At 38.6% G+C, this 20,781-nt stretch overlaps 1 protein-coding gene across 1 annotated transcript; it reads left to right on the top strand.

Annotated features, from left to right (window-relative positions):
• Positions 1-20,444, top strand: GABPB2 (GA binding protein transcription factor subunit beta 2). Its single transcript, XM_068965168.1, has 9 exons — positions 1-138; positions 3,796-3,935; positions 5,420-5,587; positions 6,135-6,329; positions 8,289-8,427; positions 14,129-14,245; positions 15,991-16,176; positions 19,892-20,022; positions 20,145-20,444. Exons 2-9 carry the CDS (start codon positions 3,828-3,830, stop codon positions 20,442-20,444), a joined length of 1,344 nt encoding a protein of 447 aa, XP_068821269.1. The 5' UTR covers positions 1-138; positions 3,796-3,827.
• Positions 20,445-20,781: the final 337 nt, after the last annotated feature.

Raw genomic sequence — 20,781 nt, 5'->3', positions numbered from 1 at the left:
TTAAAGGCCCCCCAAATATGCATATGTGAAAAGGCCAAAAAGTAACCGTCATTGACAGGGAGTCTTAACTAGAAAAGGAAACAGGACAAAACTGGCAGGCTCGGTGAAAGCACAGCCGGCAGCGTCCCGGACGAGGAGGTGAGGGGGAAAAAGAGATGCATGGGCTCGAGGGGGCGTCAGGGCTGGAAGGGAGACTGCCGCGAAAAGTTGCACCGCTTTCCAGCTCGGCCCCAAACTTCTCGGTGCAGTCGGAGCGGCGCCCCCTCGCCAGAGCGGGGGCGGCTGAGGGAAGGAGAGGAAGGGGATGCTGCTGGGAGGAAGGGGAGGGGACTGGGAGGTGAAGAAGGGGGTGGGTGTAAGACCTGGGGCTGGGGAGCTGGACCGAGGGAAGCCAAGGCCACAGAGGTGACCGCTAGGGGGCAGCGCGGCGCGCGGGCCGGGGGCTGCCCTCGAGGCTGAGACCCTGGCTCCTGTCCCTAGTTGACTCTTCTTGCGGAAAGACTGAACATCGCTGTAATGGAGGAGAAAAAGGATTCCCTAACTCTCTGATCCCAGGAATAGCCTAAAGATTATTAATGAGCTCAGCAATCTGAGCAAGAGCAGTGAGGGTTCCGCCTCCAGTTCTTGCACAGTTGTTTGTACAGCTGGCGCAGCAGTGGGGACGTGTGCAATAGAAAAAGGTCGTCAGATCGTGGACTCTTCAATTCCATTTCTCCTTCCTAACCATTCTCCTTTTCTCACAGATTTTCTTGAGCCCGCAGACATCCCATTCTTCTCTCCCTTTCCAGAAGGACCTTTCTCTCTCATCTCTCTTTTTAAAACATCTATGGAAAAGGATATTCTATGATTTACCTTCAGCAACTTAACATTTTTGGCCATCTGAGACTGTATTTTCATTGTACCATTTGATCCACCCAGTCCACAAGAGATGTTCTTAAGCATCTATGCTCATATATGCTTTGATAACAGTGAAAGAAGTGCCCCACCTAAATTTTTGTATCAACAAGCGAAATTACTCTCTTGTAATAGAGTATGTTGTTGTGAAGAGCTCAAGCACTTCATCAGTTATTTAAAAAAACTTATTGAAAATTCTTGTGTGTTCGTTTGGGAGGGGAAGTGGATGCTCTGTTATTTTATTCATCTTCAAAATCCTGGGAGGCAAGTTAGATCAGTAGGGAAAGTGGAGGTACATTCACTAAGGGAGAATGTTTTCCTTTTGTTTTTAGTAATCAAGGGAGCTCAGAAGTGCCTAGACTGTCTCTTATCCTTACTGCATCTCTCATCTGGTGGTATATGGGAGAATGACACATAGTCCCCCCAAAATGCCATTATTTTAAAAATACATTTTACTTTTAAAAGCAAAGAGTGAGAATAAGGGGAGAAAAGACCCTTGAACACATATCTAGGAAACTTTTTTTTTCCTATCAAATGATTAATGCAACAGCCTATTCACATTCTGACCCCAGAGTTTAACTTACAATTTATAATAAGAAATAAGGTTTTTGGTGGCCTGTTTAAACAATGGGATGAAACATTTGGGTCACTTGTCATTTAGAGGTACTGATACACAGACTCATAAATATGATTTAAAAGTTATAAAATTGACATATATATGAAGGCAGACTGTAGGGGACAAAATTGATGGCTCAAAAATATTTTGTTAGAGTTCAGGAGCTGAGGACACCAGTTGCAGTGGGATTAAAATCAACCTAATTAAAGGATCTTGTCTTCCAGAAGTTTCAGCTTCCCAGGAATGTGAACCAAACTAGGTATCTCCTTAAGCAGATACCTCAGCCTATGCCTGAATATTTTTTTGTGGTAGAGAATAGAGCTGAAATTTCAATATTAGGAGAATTTAATCTGCTGCATGTCATTTCTCAACATTCCTGTGTAGGACGTTCTTTCCCTTAGTGATCAGTTATCGTAGAGGTGTTTTGGGTTTTGTTTTGTTTTTCATTTTTTGAGGGGGAGGTGAAGGAATGTGCTGTGTGACTTGAGGCAGGATCTTAGTTGCCTGACCAGGGATTGAACCCAGCCCCAGCAATGATAGTATCAAGTCCTAACCAGTGGACTGCCAGGGAATTCCTATAGAAGTGTTTAGGGCTTGGTGATACTTTTTTTATATATAGATATAACACATTCAGGCAGGCAGATTCTTAACCACTGGACTACCAGGGAAGTCCAGAGGAGTGTTTTAATAGCTTGTTCAGGTAATGGTGATTATTCTTCTTCTATGTTACACAAAAACCCAACAAGTGGCAGGCAATTTCTTAAACGTTAGTTGCAGTGAGGAATCTGAAACCATGTCAATGAATGTTTTATACTTGATTACCTTAAAGCCCATTGATCTGCTTTCACTTTGAATGACCCTTTTTACCTGACCATAATTTTGTGACATATATGGGTCATTTGAAAAATATTAGTTCACCAAACAATGCCCATCATCCAAATGTTGATGTATTTTATACAATATTTAAAAATTGCAGTTATTAGTATCACCACTCATTTTATCAGGAAAGTTTATAGGGACTTCCTTGGTGGTCCAGTGGTTGAGAATTTGCCTGTCAATACAGAGACACAGGTTTGATTCCTGGTCCAGGAAGATTCCATATGCCACAGAGCAACTAAGACAAAAAAGTACAAGATGAAAGCAAATAGATAATAAAAATTAGATTTATCAAGAACAGCCATTTCCTCGCTGGTTGGAAAATTTGTAATGTGTGGTGATGATATACCATTCAGAAAATTCTCCGTCGCATACAGGAACTTATTATCCTCTGCAACTCTGAATTTATACCCAGGCCCGTTTCTAATTTACAACAACTATCAATTTAAATGGCCATTTTGGTTGCTTTTTAAGACAATCTCCGTCATTTATTGCCTTTGATTTCATGTGTTTAACGCAGCATTTTTTTTTGGCTGTGCTGGGTCTTCTTTGCTACGCTTGGGCTTTCTTCAGTTGTGCAAACGGGAGCTACTCTTTGTTGTGGTGCACGGGCTTCTTGTGATGCCTTCTCCTGGGTGGCACAGGCTCCAGGATGCTCCAGCCCACAGGTGGACAGGCTTAGTTGCTCCCCAGCACGTGAAATCTTCCCAAATCCAGGGATTAAACCCACGTCCCCTGCATTGGCAGGCAGATTCTTATCCACTGCACCACCAGGGAAGTCCTCTTTTTTTCTTTAAATGACGGAGAGTTGACTGTATGCCTTTTACAACGAAAAAACTCTCCTACTCAGATGCTTTTATTTTACTGTGAGCTTTCACAAAAATTTAATAATGCCAGCATTATTAAGTGAAAAACTGTTCTGATTTTAGACATAACTATACTCTTAAACAAAGTATATAATCTGGCCAAACTGATGACTAAAAAACTCTAGGTGTTGCTGAGACACCTCTGACAGGTGCAGTGACATCTCTGTTCATTTTTGAAAAAGTGTCCTCCACGTACCCGAGTCTCAATATCCTTGGTTTGCCTATTCATTTTTTTTGTGTGTATATAACACATTATTTCTACCCATGATTGTTTCGAAGGGATGCAATGCTGTTTTACTGAGTCCTTAAGCTAGAAAGGCAGCAGTGTGTTTCATGTATTTTCAAAGTATTTTACTGGAGATTGAAAGTGAGGGAACTACGGTTTAGGGCCTGAAACTTTGCAAATACCTGACAGTTTGTATTGAAGTAGAAAAGAAGTGCCTTATCAGATAGTCCACTTGAGAAGTATCTTACATATATTCTAATACAAGAGGTCTTCTAAAAATATTTTTACAGGCATCTTTCTTTGTGTTTGAGTTACAGCTTCCTGAAAATTTGTGTTCCTATGTATAAAGATGTCTTTGGTGGACTTAGGGAAGAGGTTGCTAGAAGCAGCAAGAAAAGGCCAAGATGATGAAGTGAGAACATTGATGGCAAATGGTGCCCCATTCACCACAGACTGGGTAAGCTTTCTTAATTATTCCCAGCGTGTGCTATTAGTAGCCTTTTTCTTAAAGACTAAATAGTCTGAATTGATTTTTCTTTATTGTCTTTCTGCCTCAGTCTTCCTACAAGAGTTTCATTATCTTTGTTTCATCTGAATGTATGGTTTTCTTTTAGTTTTCCAAATTGAATGAATCTCCTGTGGATAGATAGATGGTAATTGTAAGGTATTATATACTTGTAATTTTCTATAATGTTTTTTAGAGTATTTTCTAAAAGGTTTACTTCTCTCTGGAGTGTACTTGGGTTATAGGCTTCTGTAATTAGCTAGAAATTAAACAAAATCAGTATACTAAGAGTACATTTCTAAACTAATAAACTGGTTTCCTTTTCTCTAAAATGTCCTCATTAATAAGGAATAGCCTAGCCATTTTGTTTCCTTTTTCACTGTTAAAAAATGCTAAAGAGGAGGGTGTAATTTCATGAGTTTGAACAATCAGCTTGGAGAGCAGAGTGTCAGAAGATCCAGGGTCTAGGTTATAACATGGGCTTGCTTAGTATTCATAGATTTTGTTAGCATTGCCTAATTTTAACAATTCAATAAGCAGTGTCCTCTATTCTGAGGTGATTAATTAATAACTTTAGAGGCCAACACATCACAAAAAGGAAGAAAGGAAACCCAGGAGATTAACATTGCTATAAATAGACTTGAAAAGCACAGTGTGAGTTAAATCCAGTTAGGCAGAGAGACTGAATATATGAAAAGCAAAGAATAAATGAAATAGGTTTTAAATTAAAGAGCATAACCCAAAGAAAGGGATAGATCTCTGACCAAATGGATGCTGATGGATAACTCTGATAGTAACAAGATTTACTTGGAGATGATACAGACTTGTTTGTTGCTGTTGACACACTATTGCTAATCTTTTTTCTTTTGGCTCTTCATCTCATCAGTCTTTCTGCTTTGTTTTACTGTGGTAACAAACTTCTATTTCAACCAATTAGATTTGCACCCTAAATTTCACATGTCACTTTCTAGTTTTTGCCCTTTTCTCAAGAATTGTTTTGAACCTGCCTATCCCCCCACTTTGTTCCTGACTCAACATGCTCTCTTCTATTTTTTTAACCTTCTAAGCCCTGTTTAAAATCTTAGCCATTATGGAGTTTTACCTGTTAAGTCCACCTGACTTAAAGCCATTATACTTTGCACTTATTTAATTGATACTATGTATATTTGTCCATTAGTATATTAATTTTAAGTAAATCATTTCTTCAGTTTATCTGCCCAGCCAGATTCTCTCTCCAAGGACAGGAACCTAGGCTTCTCCTGTTCTTCATTTGTATCCCTCCTGTAAATGGCAACCCACTCCAGTGTTCTTGCCAGGAGAATCCCAGGGACAGGAGCCCGGTGGGGTCACACAGAGTCGGACATGACTGAAGCGACTTAATGATGTTTTAGGACTTTGCACACAGTTGATATTAAATGAGTATTATTTCCCCGCAGCTTGGAACATCACCCCTCCACCTTGCAGCCCAGTATGGTCATTATTCCACAGCAGAAGTGCTCCTTCGAGCAGGAGTTAGCAGGGATGCACGGACCAAAGTGGACAGGACCCCTTTGCACATGGCTGCAGCTGATGGACATGCACACATCGTGGAACTACTTGTTAGGGTAAAGCAAGAATAGTGGCGGGTCTATATTGTAAAAAAGACAAATAACCTTCCTATTTTCTAACTTAAACAGGCATTAGGAAACTAGGTTGGAAAAGGTCAACTTTAGGACAGTTTATAGCACTGAGTTGTAGCTCTTTCAAGAGTCATCATAGCTTTGAGTATTTTACTTTCTAATCTTTTGAAGGCTAAACAGACTATTGATTTTTCTTCATTCTTCGTCTGCAGGTGTTCTTTCTCTTATGCCTGTTTTTTCAGGCACTCAGCTTACTGTTAATAAATGCAACAAAAATCTGTTCTTTTCCCCTTTCTCTCCCATCTGTTATAATTTCCCAGTGATGTCCTTAAAAGACCCTCTCGTTTAAGGCATTGTGTCTGTCAGCATGCAGGAGAATTTTAGACATGTTTTTCCCTTTGATATTTCTTAAACATTTCTAAATTTGAGTATGTGTAATCACTATGGAAATCCTCAGTATCTGGTGATGGGATATTGTACCTGTGCTACTATAACCAGTATCTCTTTGAAAAAAATTACTTTTTTATGACAGAATGGTGCAGACGTGAATGCCAAGGACATGCTAAAGATGACAGCTTTGCACTGGGCCACAGAGCACCACCATCGGGATGTTGTAGAGCTGCTTATCAAATATGGAGCTGACGTCCATGCTTTCAGCAAGTTTGATAAGTCTGCTTTTGACATAGCCCTGGAGAAGAACAATGCTGAGATTCTGGTCATCCTTCAGGTGCTGTTCTTTTTATACCACCACAGTATACTTTAGCTGAAGTTACGGATTTTTTGTAGGAGCTGAATCAAAACTGAATTTTCTGTATCTTATGAAAGTAGTACTTTCATTATGTCTCAGTCTTGTGATTGTCATTAATATCTTAAAAAAAATTCTGTAAAACCCTGAGTTATTTGTGGTGATTGAAGAGCAATGTTGTGACCAGTACATAAATAAGATTTATTTGGCTTTAGAATTTTTTTTTCTCCATGAAAATTTCCTTTTTTAATTAAGCTTGACTTGGGATAATATGAAAAGCCTTCTTATGTTTTATGAACATACATCAACTGATGTGAGAACATAGCTCTAAAGCATATTGAGTCATAAGGAAACCATCTCAGAATTAAAAATCAGCTGTGATGGTATCATCCATTGATTTCTTAAGCCAGTATGTGTATATAGGAAATAACAGGATGAGAGATACAAAGATTAATAGGGCATAGCGCTGTCCTTGGAGTGTTTACAGCATAATGAAGGTAAAGACCAAATATAAAGCAGTATAATACTATAGTGATTGAATACTATGATGATAAACAGATACCTAGTAGGTGTTATGGGAGGGAGTTTTGATCATGCTTAAGGCAAAGATCAAAGTATATGTAGACTCTGAACTGAGTTTTGAAGGAGCATTAGGCAGAGATGTGAGAAAATGATGTTCTAGGCTAGAAAAAGCAAATCAAAGAGACAGAGGTGTGAAAGGGCATGGAATGATCAGGAAAGAGTAAGTATTAATAGTTCTGTGCCTAGAGATTGGTCAAGAGAAGCAGAGTTTGGGAGTGGCAGGAGCTAAGACTTGAAAGGCTGAGTTCTGAACACAGGGGTGTGCAAGATTGTGGACTATTTTGTGGTGTTCCAATGGAAGCTTTTAAATATAGGATTGATATGAGAGGGTTTTTTAAAAGGTTTGAAGTGTGGTACACAGGCTTGAGAGAGAAGACAATGCTAAAGAACCATATAGTAGTAGTGTCAGTCATTCAGTCGTGTCCAGCTCTTTGTGACACAGACTGTAGCCCACCAGGCTCTTCTGTCTCCAGGATTCTCCAGGCAAGAACACTGGAGTGGGTTGCCATTCCATTCTCCAGAGGATCCTCCTGACCCAGGGATCAAATCCGTGTCTCCTGCATTGCAGGCAGATTCTTTACCGTCTAGTGACTTTCATTAGGCCAGGGAAGAGTCAATGAGGGCTAGAATCAAGGAAGTGATATGGAGGGCAGAAGGGGCGGGTTCAAGAAGGAATTTTACGGTAACCAGAGAATGGATAACCTGCTTCAATCGAAACTCTTAGCAAAGGGATATTTGTGTGTTAAAAAAAAAAAAAGCCAAAGAAATAAAATAGAGATAAGCATATTTATACCAAAATTGTGCAGATATCCCTGAAAGCAAAAATGCAACATATGGAAATAAGCCTTTAAAATCTGGTGTGCATTTGTTTGTTTGTCATATATTCTCTGAGGGATTTCTTCAGTAGCAGAATGGAATAAGTAGTTGGACAAAACTCTGGAGAATATTGTTCTCTGTAGATTCTCTGCAGGGATCTTCAGCTAGCACCATGTCTTGTACATAATTGATCATAGAATGTTAGTGCTGAAAATTCCTTTTTAGGCTCCCCCTTTGATTTTTCAAAGTAAAAACCAATGTCCAGAGAGGTTAAGTGAATTGTCTAAAGGTTTTTGCAAATATACACCTTTTTTTTTTTAAGGTAGAAATAATAGGAAAAACAACCTAAGCTCTCTGTTGCCCTGGTCTGAGAAAAAAACAGTGGTGTTGATGAGAACTCGGAGGTCCCCAGGACATTGTGTGCCAGAACTAGTTCTGCCTGACAGAGCATTAGGGGAGAGGGGGCATGGCTGTTCAGTAACTGTATAACTGAGGCTAGTTAATAAATGTTCTTACTTTGAAATATCTTGTGTTGTTTTATAGGAAGCAATGCAGAATCAGGTGAATCCTAATCCCGAGAGAGCCAACCCTGTGACTATGGCTACCCCATTCATCTTCACGTCAGGAGAAGTTGTCAACCTCGCAAGCCTTGTTTCTTCAGCCAGCACCAAGACAACCTCAGGTGATGTTCTGATAATGTGACATTTATTTTAGACTTAAAACGAACCTGAATTACAGGTTTTTTAAATAAGATGAATAAATACTCTGTCTGATATCCCCTCCTTTATTAAAATATTCCCCAAATGGAAGATTTATAATAGATTTTAAAGCTAATGCTTTATTCTTTCTGGAGGAAGGGAAGATCATACTTTAGGATTATACATAAATGCTTAACTGTGTTAAAAGTAAAATATTCTACAGATTAATCTGTTGAAGGATTATGTCTGACCCCAAAATGAAAATATAAGGTATTTTAATATGGTACTGCTAAGGAAAATAGTTAAATATTTGTAGTCTAAATCAGTAACAAATAAGAAAATAAACATAAATGGTTGTTGGATGCTTATATAAAAGAGGTAAGTATGGTTATTCCACTAAAGTTTAAGAGTCCTGATTTGTTCTTGAGAACATATAAAACAACAATATAGCAAAGAAAAGCCCTTGGTGCTGCTCTTTTGACACGTGTATGTATTTGTTTTAATTCATTCACTTTTGGCTGCTCTCTCTGGGTCTTTGTCGCTACTCAGGCTTTCTCTAGTTGTGGCAAGCGGGGGCTACTCTTAGTTGGGTGCACAGGCTTCTCATTGTGGTGATTTCTCTCACTGAGGAGCACAGGCTCTAGGAGTGTGGGCTTCAGTACTTGCTGCTTGTGGGCTCAGTAGTTGCAGCTCATGGGCTCTAGAGCACTAGCTTAGTAGGCTTGGTTGCTTTGCAGCATGTAGGATCCTCCCGGACGCAGGATCAAACCGCGTCCCCTGCATTGGCAGGCAGAGCCTTATCTACTGTACCACCAATACACAGTACACAGTATTTATGTTTTAAATAAAATAAAATATCTATCTAGAAAGGAGCAAATCTAATTTTGTTGTACAGCAGAAACTAGTACAACATTGTAAATCAACTATAATAAATTTTTTAAATAAAAAGGAGCAAATCAAGTTTATTTTCAACGTCTCCTTACAGATATTTGTTTTACAATGAGAAAAATTATGTCCTCGTTTAAATAAATGTTCCTACTGATCCTGGGTTTCATTTTCTGTTTCCGATTTTCATTTAAAAATTAACAACTGTATTCATAGTTGTTTGTAAAATATCAGAGGAAGATCTTGACTGATGTATTATTATTGACAGGCAGTATAAACTAGAAAGAATAGATACATATTATACAAAGGTTTTTGCATTCCAGAACTGCTTTCAAATACTGATTTATTCATTGACTAAGATACTTAGCAGCAGCAAGATACTTGATCTTAGAAATACTACTTACTTCCCTAAGCCTTAGAATATAATTAGAATATAAATTAAATATAATAATTAAATATAAATATAATAATTAAATATAAATTAGAATATAAATTAGAATATAATAATCTACTTCATGAGGTTGTGGTGAGACTGAGATTTTGTATTTCAGTACCCATTTTATAGCAGGGCTTCAGTAATAGCTCGGAGAAGGCAATGGCAACCCACTCCAGTACTCTTGCCTGAAAAATCCCATGGATGGAAGAGCCCGGTAGGCTGCAGTCCATGAGGTCGCTAAGCATCAGACATGACTGAGCGACTTGACTTTCACTTTTCACTTTCATGCATTGGAGAAGGAAATGGCAACCCACTCCAGTGTTCTTGCCTGGAGAATCCCAGAGACGGGGGAGCCTGGTGGGCTGCTGTCTATGGGGTCGCACAGAGTCGGACACGACTGAAGCGACTTAGCAGTAGCAGCAGCAGCAGCAGCAGCAGTAATAGCTAATGTTGAATGAAAATGTAACTTTTCAGTGAAGGTTGACTCTCTGGTGCCCACAAGGGGGCAGTAGTGCCCTTCATTTTATAAGCTATCAACTGTCATTTAAAATTGCTATGCTTTAGTTTTCAGCTGGATGATTCTAAAAGTTTAGCTTAAATATATGTATATATGTAATCAGAATATTCACAGCCATTTGGGTTTGTTGTGGTTCAGGCCACACTGATTAGAGCAAGTGTTTTTTAATTCAAAAGTTTTTAGAAGCCAATAAAGTAATATGTTTACAACATGGGGTAGAATTAAGTCTTTAGTCTAACTACTGAAATTCTCCAGACTGTAATCTGAAATGATAAGCAAAGTTGAAGGCATGCAGCATAAAGATTCTTAGCCTTGGTTCCTGTGGACCTATATCATGCTTGTCATGTTGCTTCTGGCAAACCTCCTCCTTTTTTCTCTTCTGTATGTTGACAGCAGCAAATTGAAACTGCTGAACCGTCACATAATTAGAGCTGATCTCTCCAGTGTCATCCTACTCATGAAGCAGTTCTACCTCGCTGTTTTCCTTTAGGGGATTGGCCTATCAGTGCAGATAAAAGAAAGGAGAAAAGTTCTGAGTCAAATTCGGGTTGTGTTGTTGAACTGGGTTTGAGGATTTTCTTTTCCTGAATGGTGGAGAAGCCCTCTTGTTTTCCATCATCCAACAATATTTTTAGGAATTAACTGAAAGTGTGCTTCCCTGGTGGTCTAGTGGTTAAGAATCTGCCTTGCAATGCAAGCAACACCGGTTCAGGAAGATCCTACTTGCTGTGGAGCAACTGAGCCTGTGCACCACAGCTACTGAGCCAGTGCTTTAGAGCCCCGGAGTCACAACTACTGAGCCCAAACAGTGCAACTACTGAAGCCCACACACTTAGCACCTATACTTTGAAACAAGAAAAACCACCACAGTAAGAAGCCTGTGCACTTCAATGAAGAGTAGCCCCTGCTTGCCTCAACTGGAGAAAAGCCCGAACACAACAACAAAGACCCACCACAGCCAAAAATAAAATAAATACATAAATTTTTTTTTTTAAGAATTAACTGTAAGTATCCTAGGATTGTCATTTTGGTGGATATTTTTGATACCAAAATCCAGACTGTAAAGATCGCTTTCAATTTTCCATTTGTGACTAAAGATATCAGTTATTATCAGTGCCACCATCAAACTGCAGTGACTGGAGAAGGCAGACTTAACTTAAATATTAATCAGGGCAAAACAGAGTTATGAAGATAAATTTCCTTTTTCTGTAGAATCGTAAGATGCACTCCAAAGTCAAGTACGAATTGCCTTGTATTGGTTCATAAAGAGTGCAGGCTTTGGAATCTAACAGTTAGGTTCTGATCTGGGCTCTTGACATTCACTAGCTGCATGACCCTGAGCAAATTACTTAATTTTTCTGAATCTTAGCGACTAAACCACCACCACCAGTTTTCACTGACTTGGTGAGACTGCCTAGCCAACCATAGCACCTGCCCCTAAATCCTGATCTGAAGAGTTTATTTATATTAGCCACATTCTGAGTAGGTAACAAATTGTCACTAACAATGCCATTTTCCTTCCAAAACAACAGCAGCCATGCACATTTCACTTTATTTGATGGGGGTCTTGTATTAAAATGAAGCAGTTAGCATTATTTAACAGTAAAGTACTTTATTTTCCCAGAACTCTCTGGGATAAGTCTAAAGAGATCATTTGTATCATCTCTTTTCAGTTTCAACTTTCCAATGTAGTATTCGGTCAGAATACTAAACCTAATTTTTCACAAATGTTCTTTCTTCATCTTGTTATTGAAGAGAATTTGGGTGAGTCATTATGTTTGAATTAGAGCGAGAACAAATACCCTTAGGTTGGAATCATCATGTGCTAAAAAGTATATACTGCCTTTTTCATGAAGCAGTTCTACACAAGTAGTCTCCTTTAGCTTGATGGCCTACCTGATTTGTCTTACTTGAACTTTAAGTATAACAGCCTTGTTTGTGTGTTTGTCTGTGTGTGTTTTAACTGTGAGAATATAATAGCAGTGTATTTTTTATTGTTAGTGACTTACTGTCACATATATTACAACCTCCATGAGGGATGTATCTAAAACTTGCTTGTTCCTCGTTTGTTTCATTTGTGAGTTCTTATGTCAGCACTTGGTATGATAGTCTGAGTGATAAAAAACATGAACTAAGCAGGAAAATTAGAGTACAAGCTGTAGCTAATCTTGCACTTACAAGGTCATTAGATTGACACAAGCTCTGTCTAGAGGTCATGCACTGTGTTTCACTAAGACTATTTGGTTCCTTGAGTATGAGAGAATTAAAATAAGGATATCATTATTTTCTCCACCCTTATCTTCACTCCCACAGTCATCATCCAAAAGCTTTGAAAGTATTTTACAGATAACTGACTTTTTTTAAGGTGTGCTATTGAGAAAACAAAAAGTAAGGGTATATTTAGAGCTTCCCTGGTGGTTCGGGGGTAAAGAGTCTGCCTGCCAGTGCGGGAGATATGTGTTCGTACATGGCGCAGAGTAAGCCCGCGCCCCACAACTAATGGAGCCTGTGCTCTCGAGCCCAGGAATTGCAGCTGTGGAAGCCCTCGTGCCCTGGAGCCCACGCTTCACAACAGGAGAAGCCACCGCAATGAGAAGCCCGTGCCCCACAGCTAGAGGGTAGCCCTTGCTCCCCGAAACCAGAAAGAAGCCTATGTAGCAGTGAAGGCCCAGCACAGCCAAAATAAATAACGCTAATTACGGTTTTAAAAAGATGAGTGTACCAGTCCACTTCATTCAGGAGACAAAATTATGTGTGGTATAGCTTGATTATACATAATTTTATTATTATATGTCAGAAATACTTATATATTATAAATATATAATTTATAAACTTAACTTCTAAAAACTTATTAGTAACAATGGATAACTATTAAGAGGTGAGGAGAACTCTAAAGAATATAGGAATAGCCAGTATGGGGAGCAGTCACTTCTATGTGATAAAACTTAATCTCCTGCCAGATGACAGGAAATATTTATAGGATTCAGCTTCAGTATCACAAGGCACAGCAAAGAAGGGTGGATTTGGCGCCAAGCGGCAATTACTTTGCAATTGGTACAATAAGTTATCTCTGAAATTATAGTGAAAGACTTGGGGAAATGCAATTCATGTTATAAAAGTTGGATTTATGCAAAACTGTTGAGTAATACTTCCGGTTCATAAAATTAGGCATGCCTGTTGCCAGATCTAATGCACTTCCCTCTTGGAACTTAGCTGTAAGTATATCACATAGATAGGGGAAAAGGTTATGAATGAAGTTTTTAAAAATAGCACATCATGACATAACTAAACTAAGTAATTGTTATTTTTTAACATCAATCAATTGTACTATCCTTTGACATTCAAAATGTGAAACTTCATGTTTTTAACTGTCCTTGCCCTTGAGGTCAGTCCTAGTCTTCTCACCTGTCTGGTAAATAGAAGAGCTGGTGAATAGAAGAGGCGTGACTGACTAAAGCCCAGGAGGGGCCTGGTCCCTCACCACTGCCTAGCTTGGGGTGAGGCATGCTCTGTATGCTTACTGCCGGCTGCCAAGAAGAGCTCTGTACAGCCAGCCTTGGGAGTGGTTGGAACTCTTGGTGTGTTAGCTGCTGATGCTCAGCCTTGACAGTGCCAAGAGAATGATCAGATGAAGAGAATGTAATGGCCCTATACCAAGCATATTATCTTAATCCACTTTAAAGGGAAAACTTTAAACCTTAAGAGTTTTAATACCATGATAATCGGTTTATATAAGTTTGTATTAGAAAGCAAGATTAAGGAAAAGCTGAGATTTTTATTTAATAAGCCATTTTAGTTCATCTCTATTCTCTCCACTGGACCTCATTTGCCTTTTTTACCAAAATAGGTGACCCCCATGCCTCCTCAACAGTACACTTCTCAAATTCTACCACCTCAGTGCTGGCCACCCTTGCAGCTCTTGCTGAGGCATCAGCCCCCCTCTCCAACTCACACAGAGCCACAGGTAGGTAAAGGATATCTGCTAGGTGAATCACCATTTCTTCTTTTGTTTTCAACTCTCCAGCAGATTTAATTTCCATGAAATGTTAAAGAATTATGGTTAGAGACAACTAGGATAAAGGGATGTAGAGTCACTGAGCATCACAATGAAAAATCACTAAGTGATATAATCAGTCAGCTGAATAATATCAGAGAATGTGTAAGTTACTCCTTTGTATTCTTGCAGCTTCAAGTTTGCACTGACTCAAGGTACATCAGATTGAAATGTTTAGTCTTATATAGCAGAGTTTTGGAAATACTCTGTGTTGTGTTTTGACTGATACTATCATAGAATGATTCAAAATAGCAGCCTAGATGTCTTGTATTAGAGCATCAAAATACATGGGACTGCTACCTCGCTCATTGTTATATCCTGTGTGCCCCAGGTTGGCGTGCTTCATTTCACTGCAGATGTTATTCTGGCATTCCCAGTGGATTTGTGGAGATAAATCCTGTATAGTGCCCTTCTGATTTTAAAACAGAAAAGTTTCAGGTCCCTTAGCCAGAGCTAGTGGCCTCCAGGGAAAAGGTTTAAGACTTCATATAGATAGGAGGCAAATAGATAGGGGTAAATAGTCATCTAGGAATCTTTCTGGAGCTCTCTGGCAATCTGCTCCATCATAAATGAAAGCAGATTGTTGATTTCTTTCTGCCATAGACATTTAGATGCTGAGAACATTCCTCCAATTCTGTTTTTCCAACTGGTAGCAATCATAACGATCTCTACTCAGATGTGTATGAATGAGCAACATGGCAGAGGAAAAAGCAACATATTAAACTTGTGCTTGTTAATTCTTTTAATTTGCTCTTTGATGTTGGATATATCATTTGACTTCTTCAGGTCTGTCTCCTCATCTCTAACATGGTAGTTGGATTAGATTATCTATCAGGGTCCTTTCAGCTCTAACATTTAACTGTTTTTTGCTTCTAAGAGGTATGAAAGCTCTATTTCCATTGAACTGCCTGAACACATCTCATGTGGATAGTCCCTACCCCTGTTGCAAAGTCTCCTTGTGACTCTTTAGATACAGAAATTTCATAGTAGTAGGAGCTGTTTCCCCTAATGGTTACTGGGGATATTGACTAACCAAAGTGAAAATCTTTATTCAACGTGATACATGTAAAGTTCTTATTAATAGAAAAGTACTGGCCCATAGTAAATAGTGTTCACTGCTATTAATGTTATTGATCAGTCACATGGGAGAAGCCGCCTGTTTTTGTCTATCAAACTTCCTCAGTGTTTTGACTTCTTGACATGTTATTTTGTTAATTCTCTATTAAATGCCTTTATTTCTTATAGAAATAGGTCTACTCTAATTTATAGTTATAATTCTAGGCTCTATAGATTTATTTAGACTTTCAAGATACTTCCTGAAAAAGGAGTCCCAAGATCAAGTATGTTGGGGAAACTCAGCATATCTTATTTTCTGTTACAGAGTCACAATGCTCATTTGTCTATTAGGGTCTCTGATACTTACTACAAAATAAAAACAAAAATTTAAGCATATTTAAACAAACATTTTGAAAATGTATTTGTACATAGAACCCGTCTGGTGAAAGCTAACATGTCAGTGAAAACATTTTAGAAAATACTCTTCTAATGCATTTCAAGTTTTTCTCTTCCTGATATTATCAACTTCATGGAGGCTGAAATTCCTCTACTCCTGTTTTTTTAAGCTATAATTTTATATTTACTTTTGTCCTCTCTAGCTAATTCAGAAGAAATCATAGAGGGAAATTCTGTTGATACATCAATCCAGCAAGTAGTGGGTAGTGGAGGCCAGAGGGTCATCACCATAGTGACCGATGGAGTCCCTCTGGGTAATATCCAAACTGCAATCCCTACTGGAGGCATTGGCCAGCCATTTATTGTGACTGTGCAAGATGGACAGCAAGGTGAGTTGTCCCGTGTGGACAATTGTTTATTAAAAGATATTTTAGACACTCAACACACCTCTAAAAATGAAGCATTAGGGCAAGTTAGGGGGAAATGGGAGAATGCCATATCCTAGATGGGGCAAAGAAGCTCTGAAAAAGAAAAAAAAACCCTGAAACCAGTCAAATTTTCCTAATATATATAAAATATGTGAGTAAAACCAATAACCTGATAGAATAAAGAGCAAGTATTGCAAACTAGTAGTTCACAGAAAATACTGATGGTTCTCAAAAATAGGAAAATTTATTTCATTTATGGCAAGAGAAATATAAATACTGCACCAATATACCATTAAAGCACGATGCTGTCAAGGGTATGGGGAAACAGGCACTCTTATAAATCACTGGTAAGAGTGTGAATGCATCCTCTGAAGAGCAAATTGTCAACACGTATCAGTATTGAAGCTGCACATACCTTCTGGTTAAAAAGTTGTTTTTCTATGAATTTATATTCACACACACAGAAATGAACTATATACTAAGTTATTTGTTACAGCATTATTTGTAATTATCAGATTAAAAAAACCTAAGTAGAAGTCATTAATGGAACTGGGTAAATAAATTATGGTATACCCTACTCATGCAATGGAATACTATGCAGCTATTAAAAACAATGGGGAGGATTCTTATATACCAGTATGGTCTTATCTCCAAAATACCTTAAGTGACAAGAGCAAGATACAGGCAGTGTGTAGAGTATGCTACACTGTATTTTTTAAAGGGATAAGTTTATATGTATATTTGCTAATATATTTGTAGACTTAGACTATCTCTGGAAGAACATTCAGAAATAACATTTAACATTGGTTCCCTTCTGGCAGGGCACCTGGGCAGCTAGAGATGGACGAGAAGCTTTTCAGTATATATGCTTTTAATCTTTGAACCATCTGAATGTATTAGTTATTAAAAGATACTTAAGTAAAAATTTTTTTAAAAAAAGAGAAACTAACGTTGCAACTTCATTCCTCAGAAATACTAGAGGTTGAAAAAGAAGGGTTGGTATCGTTGCCTTCTGTGTCATCAGCAATTTGAGTTGGCCTAAATAATTATGAGGATTTTATAATTTTTAAATTATTTGAATTGATGGATCTTTGCAGTATGGGAAGAAAGAGTAGGAGTTAAACCTTTATAATCCAAGCTTTGGTATCATAAATTCTTGGAATTTTATTTGGAAATATACTACTGATGTTTTTGTGGACATTATCATTTAAAGTTTGGGGGAACTCACAGAGTAGGTGAGAGACTACTTGGAATTAATTAAATGAGAACGGAGGTTTTTTGTTTGTGTGTTTTTTTGTTTTTTTGCCTTTTTAAGATCAGAGTTGTTTTAAGGGAAAAAAATAAAAATTTAAGGTCCTCTGGCTTGTGGGATCTTAGTTCCCTGACCAGGGATTGAACCCATGCCCCTTGCATTGGGAGCATAGAGTTTTAACCACTGGACCACTGGGAAGGTCCTAGGGGGAAAAATTTTTTTCAGGGTTTTTCCTGGATAAACTTCACTACTTTTTACAGATGCATTTAACCAAGCTCAAAGAATGAAAGCCAAAATTTTGTGAATTAACTGTAAGAAATTTTAAATTCCAGACAAAACTTCCATTTCCACTTAGCAGATATCTAAGCTGCTTTCTACTGCTGTCAATTGAAGCTATCAATTTTTGCTTTAAACGAAAATCATAATGCATCCTAAAACCCAGATATAATTTTAACTTTTTATTTTGAGATAATTGTACATGTAATTGTACATGATAATTCATGTACCGTTGTAAGAAATAATATAGAAGGATCCCGTATATCTATCACTCAGTTTCCCCAAGTGATAACATTTTGAATAATAGTACAAATATTTTGTACTATTTTGTGCACGTGTGCTAAGTCGCTTCAGTCGTAATTCAACTCTTTGCGACTTCACGGACTGTAGCCCACCAGGCTCCTGTCCATGGGATTCTCCAGGCAAGAGTGCTGGTGCGGGTTGCCATGCCCTTCTCCAGGGGATCTTCCGGGTCCAGGGATTGAACCCGTGTCACTTATGTCTGCTGCACTGGCAGGTGGGTTCTTTACCGCCAGTGCCACTTGGGAAGCCTACTGTACTATTTTGTGTAATATACAAATAGTGCAATATTACAGAGAGGAAATTTACCTTGGTACAACCCACCAACCTTATTGAAATTTTTTTGCAGTTTTCTCTGCCTTCATTTGTGAGTTTGTGTTCTGTGCAGTTTACTGTATGAACACCACCGCAGTTGAGACAGAAAGCAATTCTGTCACAGGGATTCCTTGTACTACTCTGTATCTGCAGGCACTTCCCTTACCACCCCATTCCTAACCATTGGTGACCACTGATTCGTCTGTTCTCTATTATTATACTTTTGCCATTTCAAGACTGTTATAGAAATGGAATCATATAGTATATAGCTTTTTGCAATAGGGTTTTTTTTTCTCAGCATAATTCCCTTAAGGTCTATCCAAGTTGATGTTTGTATCAGTAGTTCATTTCTTTTTATTGCTGAGTAGTTGTCCATGGTACGGATGTACCCTAGTTTATTTAATCACTTAATTACTTAAGTTGTCTCCAGCTTTTAGCTATATATGAATAAAGCTGTTATGACTCATCATGTACAGGCTTTATAGGAACATAAATTTTCGGGTATCTGGAGTAAATGTCCAGAAGTACAATTTCTGGGTCATATGGTAAATACATGTTCAGTTTTGTAAAAAAAAAATTTTTTTCTACAGTGACTATACCATTTTATATTTTCACCAGCAATTTATGAATAATCCAGTTTCTCCACATTCTTGCCAGAATTGGGTGTTGGGTGTTATCACTATTTTTAAAATTTTAGCCATTCTGATAGGTGTGCAGTACATCTTGTATGTTGTATGCATATGTGTTGACCCTTTTCTCACTTATCCTTGAGAAGAGAAATAGTTAAATTAGATATATCTAATGGTAAACTGCTTTCATGAAAGGTTTTTAAAAATTCTTATTTAAGACATTATACCTACTTTAGATAAGTTATTCCTGCAGAATTGCAAGCTAAGTGGTCACAGCTTCTGATCTGTAGTCAGACACTTTTTTTTAAAATTAATTAATTTTTTTTTCAGACACTTTTATATAAAAGCTTCAGGCTTGGGTCTTAACTGCATGGCTTCCAAACCTGCAAATCATTGCCCTTCCTTTCTAAAGTCGTCTTTGTCTTTCTGTTTTTAAAAAATGTGTATTTGGCTCTGGGTCTTAGTGGCACATAGGGTCTTCATTACATCCTGTGAGATATTTAGTTGTGGTGCACGAACTCTCTAGTTGAGGCATGCAGGCTTAGTAATTGTGACATTCTGGCTCCACAGCACATGGGCTTCAGTAGTTGCCACATGTAGGCTTAGTTGTTCCAGGTCATATGGGATCTTTGTGTCCTAAAGAGAGCTCAAACCTGCATCCCCTGCGTTGCAAGAAGGATTCTTCACCACCAGGGATGTCCCTCTGAAGTCTTCTTAGTGCCTCTAATCCTTTCGGTTTCTCTCTACAAAGCCATGCCTTACCTGTTGATTCTAAAATCCGAAGAAACATGAACAGTAAGATACTAGAGAATGTGTTTTAGTTTGTTTTCCTATTCAAAGTAAGCAAAATCTCTTTGTTTTACTGTGTATTCATCACCTCCAATTGGTGTCCTTTGGCTTATAGTTCTAACTGTACCTGCTGGTCAGGTTGCAGAGGAGACTGTCATTGAGGAAGAGGCAGAAGAAGCAGAGAAATTGCCACTGACTAAGAAACCAAGGATAGAAGAAATGACAGACAGTGTGGAAGAGAGCAAGGTAATATTTTTAGCAGTGGTGGAGAGAAGGCAAAAGACACGAAAGCCAGACTTCTCAAGGCCTGAACCCTTGTCTTTTTGTCTGCTCTTAGGAATCCTCACCTGTGTGGCTTACTTTTACAGGAAGGCACTGAAAGAGAGCTACTTCAGCAGCGCCTCCAGGAGGCTAATCGAAGAGCCCAGGAGTACCGACACCAGCTCCTAAAGAAAGAGCAGGAGGCAGAACAGTACCGCCTCAGGCTGGAGGCCATGGCCCGACAACAGCCCAATGGAGTTGATTTTGCCGTGGTTGAAGGGGTGGCCGAGGTAGATGCTGTAGTAGTCATGGAGGGGGCGATGGGAGAGAGAGAGACAGAAGAGACTGGGGCAGCAGGGACCACAGAGCCTCACACTGGAGTTTCCATGGAAGCTGTTTCAACTTAATGTGCAAGGGCCACAACTTGTACTGTGTCCATCCTTTTCCTCTTAAAAAAAAATACAGAGGACAAACTGTGTAAAAATTAAGAATGTCCTAAAGAAGAAAATTATAGCAGGGTACAATGCTATCGGCTACAACTTGGGCTCAGGAAAGCTCTCTATGCAACTGGAAAATTCGAAGTCCAATTTAGGGAACACGTCTTCTGAGGGTCCAAAATAACAAGGACCAGATTTCTCAGCTCACATCATTGCTTGAAGCACAGAGGTAAAAGAAAGGTGGATGTTATGGACCAATTGTTTTTTAAATAACTGACTTTCTATCAGAAGATTTTGAAATAATATT

The sequence above is a fragment of the Capricornis sumatraensis genome, chromosome 2, assembly GCF_032405125.1.
Source record: "Capricornis sumatraensis isolate serow.1 chromosome 2, serow.2, whole genome shotgun sequence".
Taxonomy (NCBI): Eukaryota; Metazoa; Chordata; class Mammalia; order Artiodactyla; family Bovidae; genus Capricornis; species Capricornis sumatraensis.
This window is presented reverse-complemented; position numbering and strand designations above follow the sequence as displayed.

Coding starts and splice junctions, on each gene's coding strand:
- GABPB2 (XM_068965168.1), top strand. CDS start 3,828: ATGTCTTTGGTGGACTTAGGGAAGAGGTTGCTAGAAGCAGCAAGAAAA. Junction 14,246..15,990: donor CAACTCACACAGAGCCACAG/GTAGGTAAAGGA, acceptor TGTCCTCTCTAG/CTAATTCAGAAGAAATCATA. Junction 20,023..20,144: donor ACAGTGTGGAAGAGAGCAAG/GTAATATTTTTA, acceptor TTACTTTTACAG/GAAGGCACTGAAAGAGAGCT.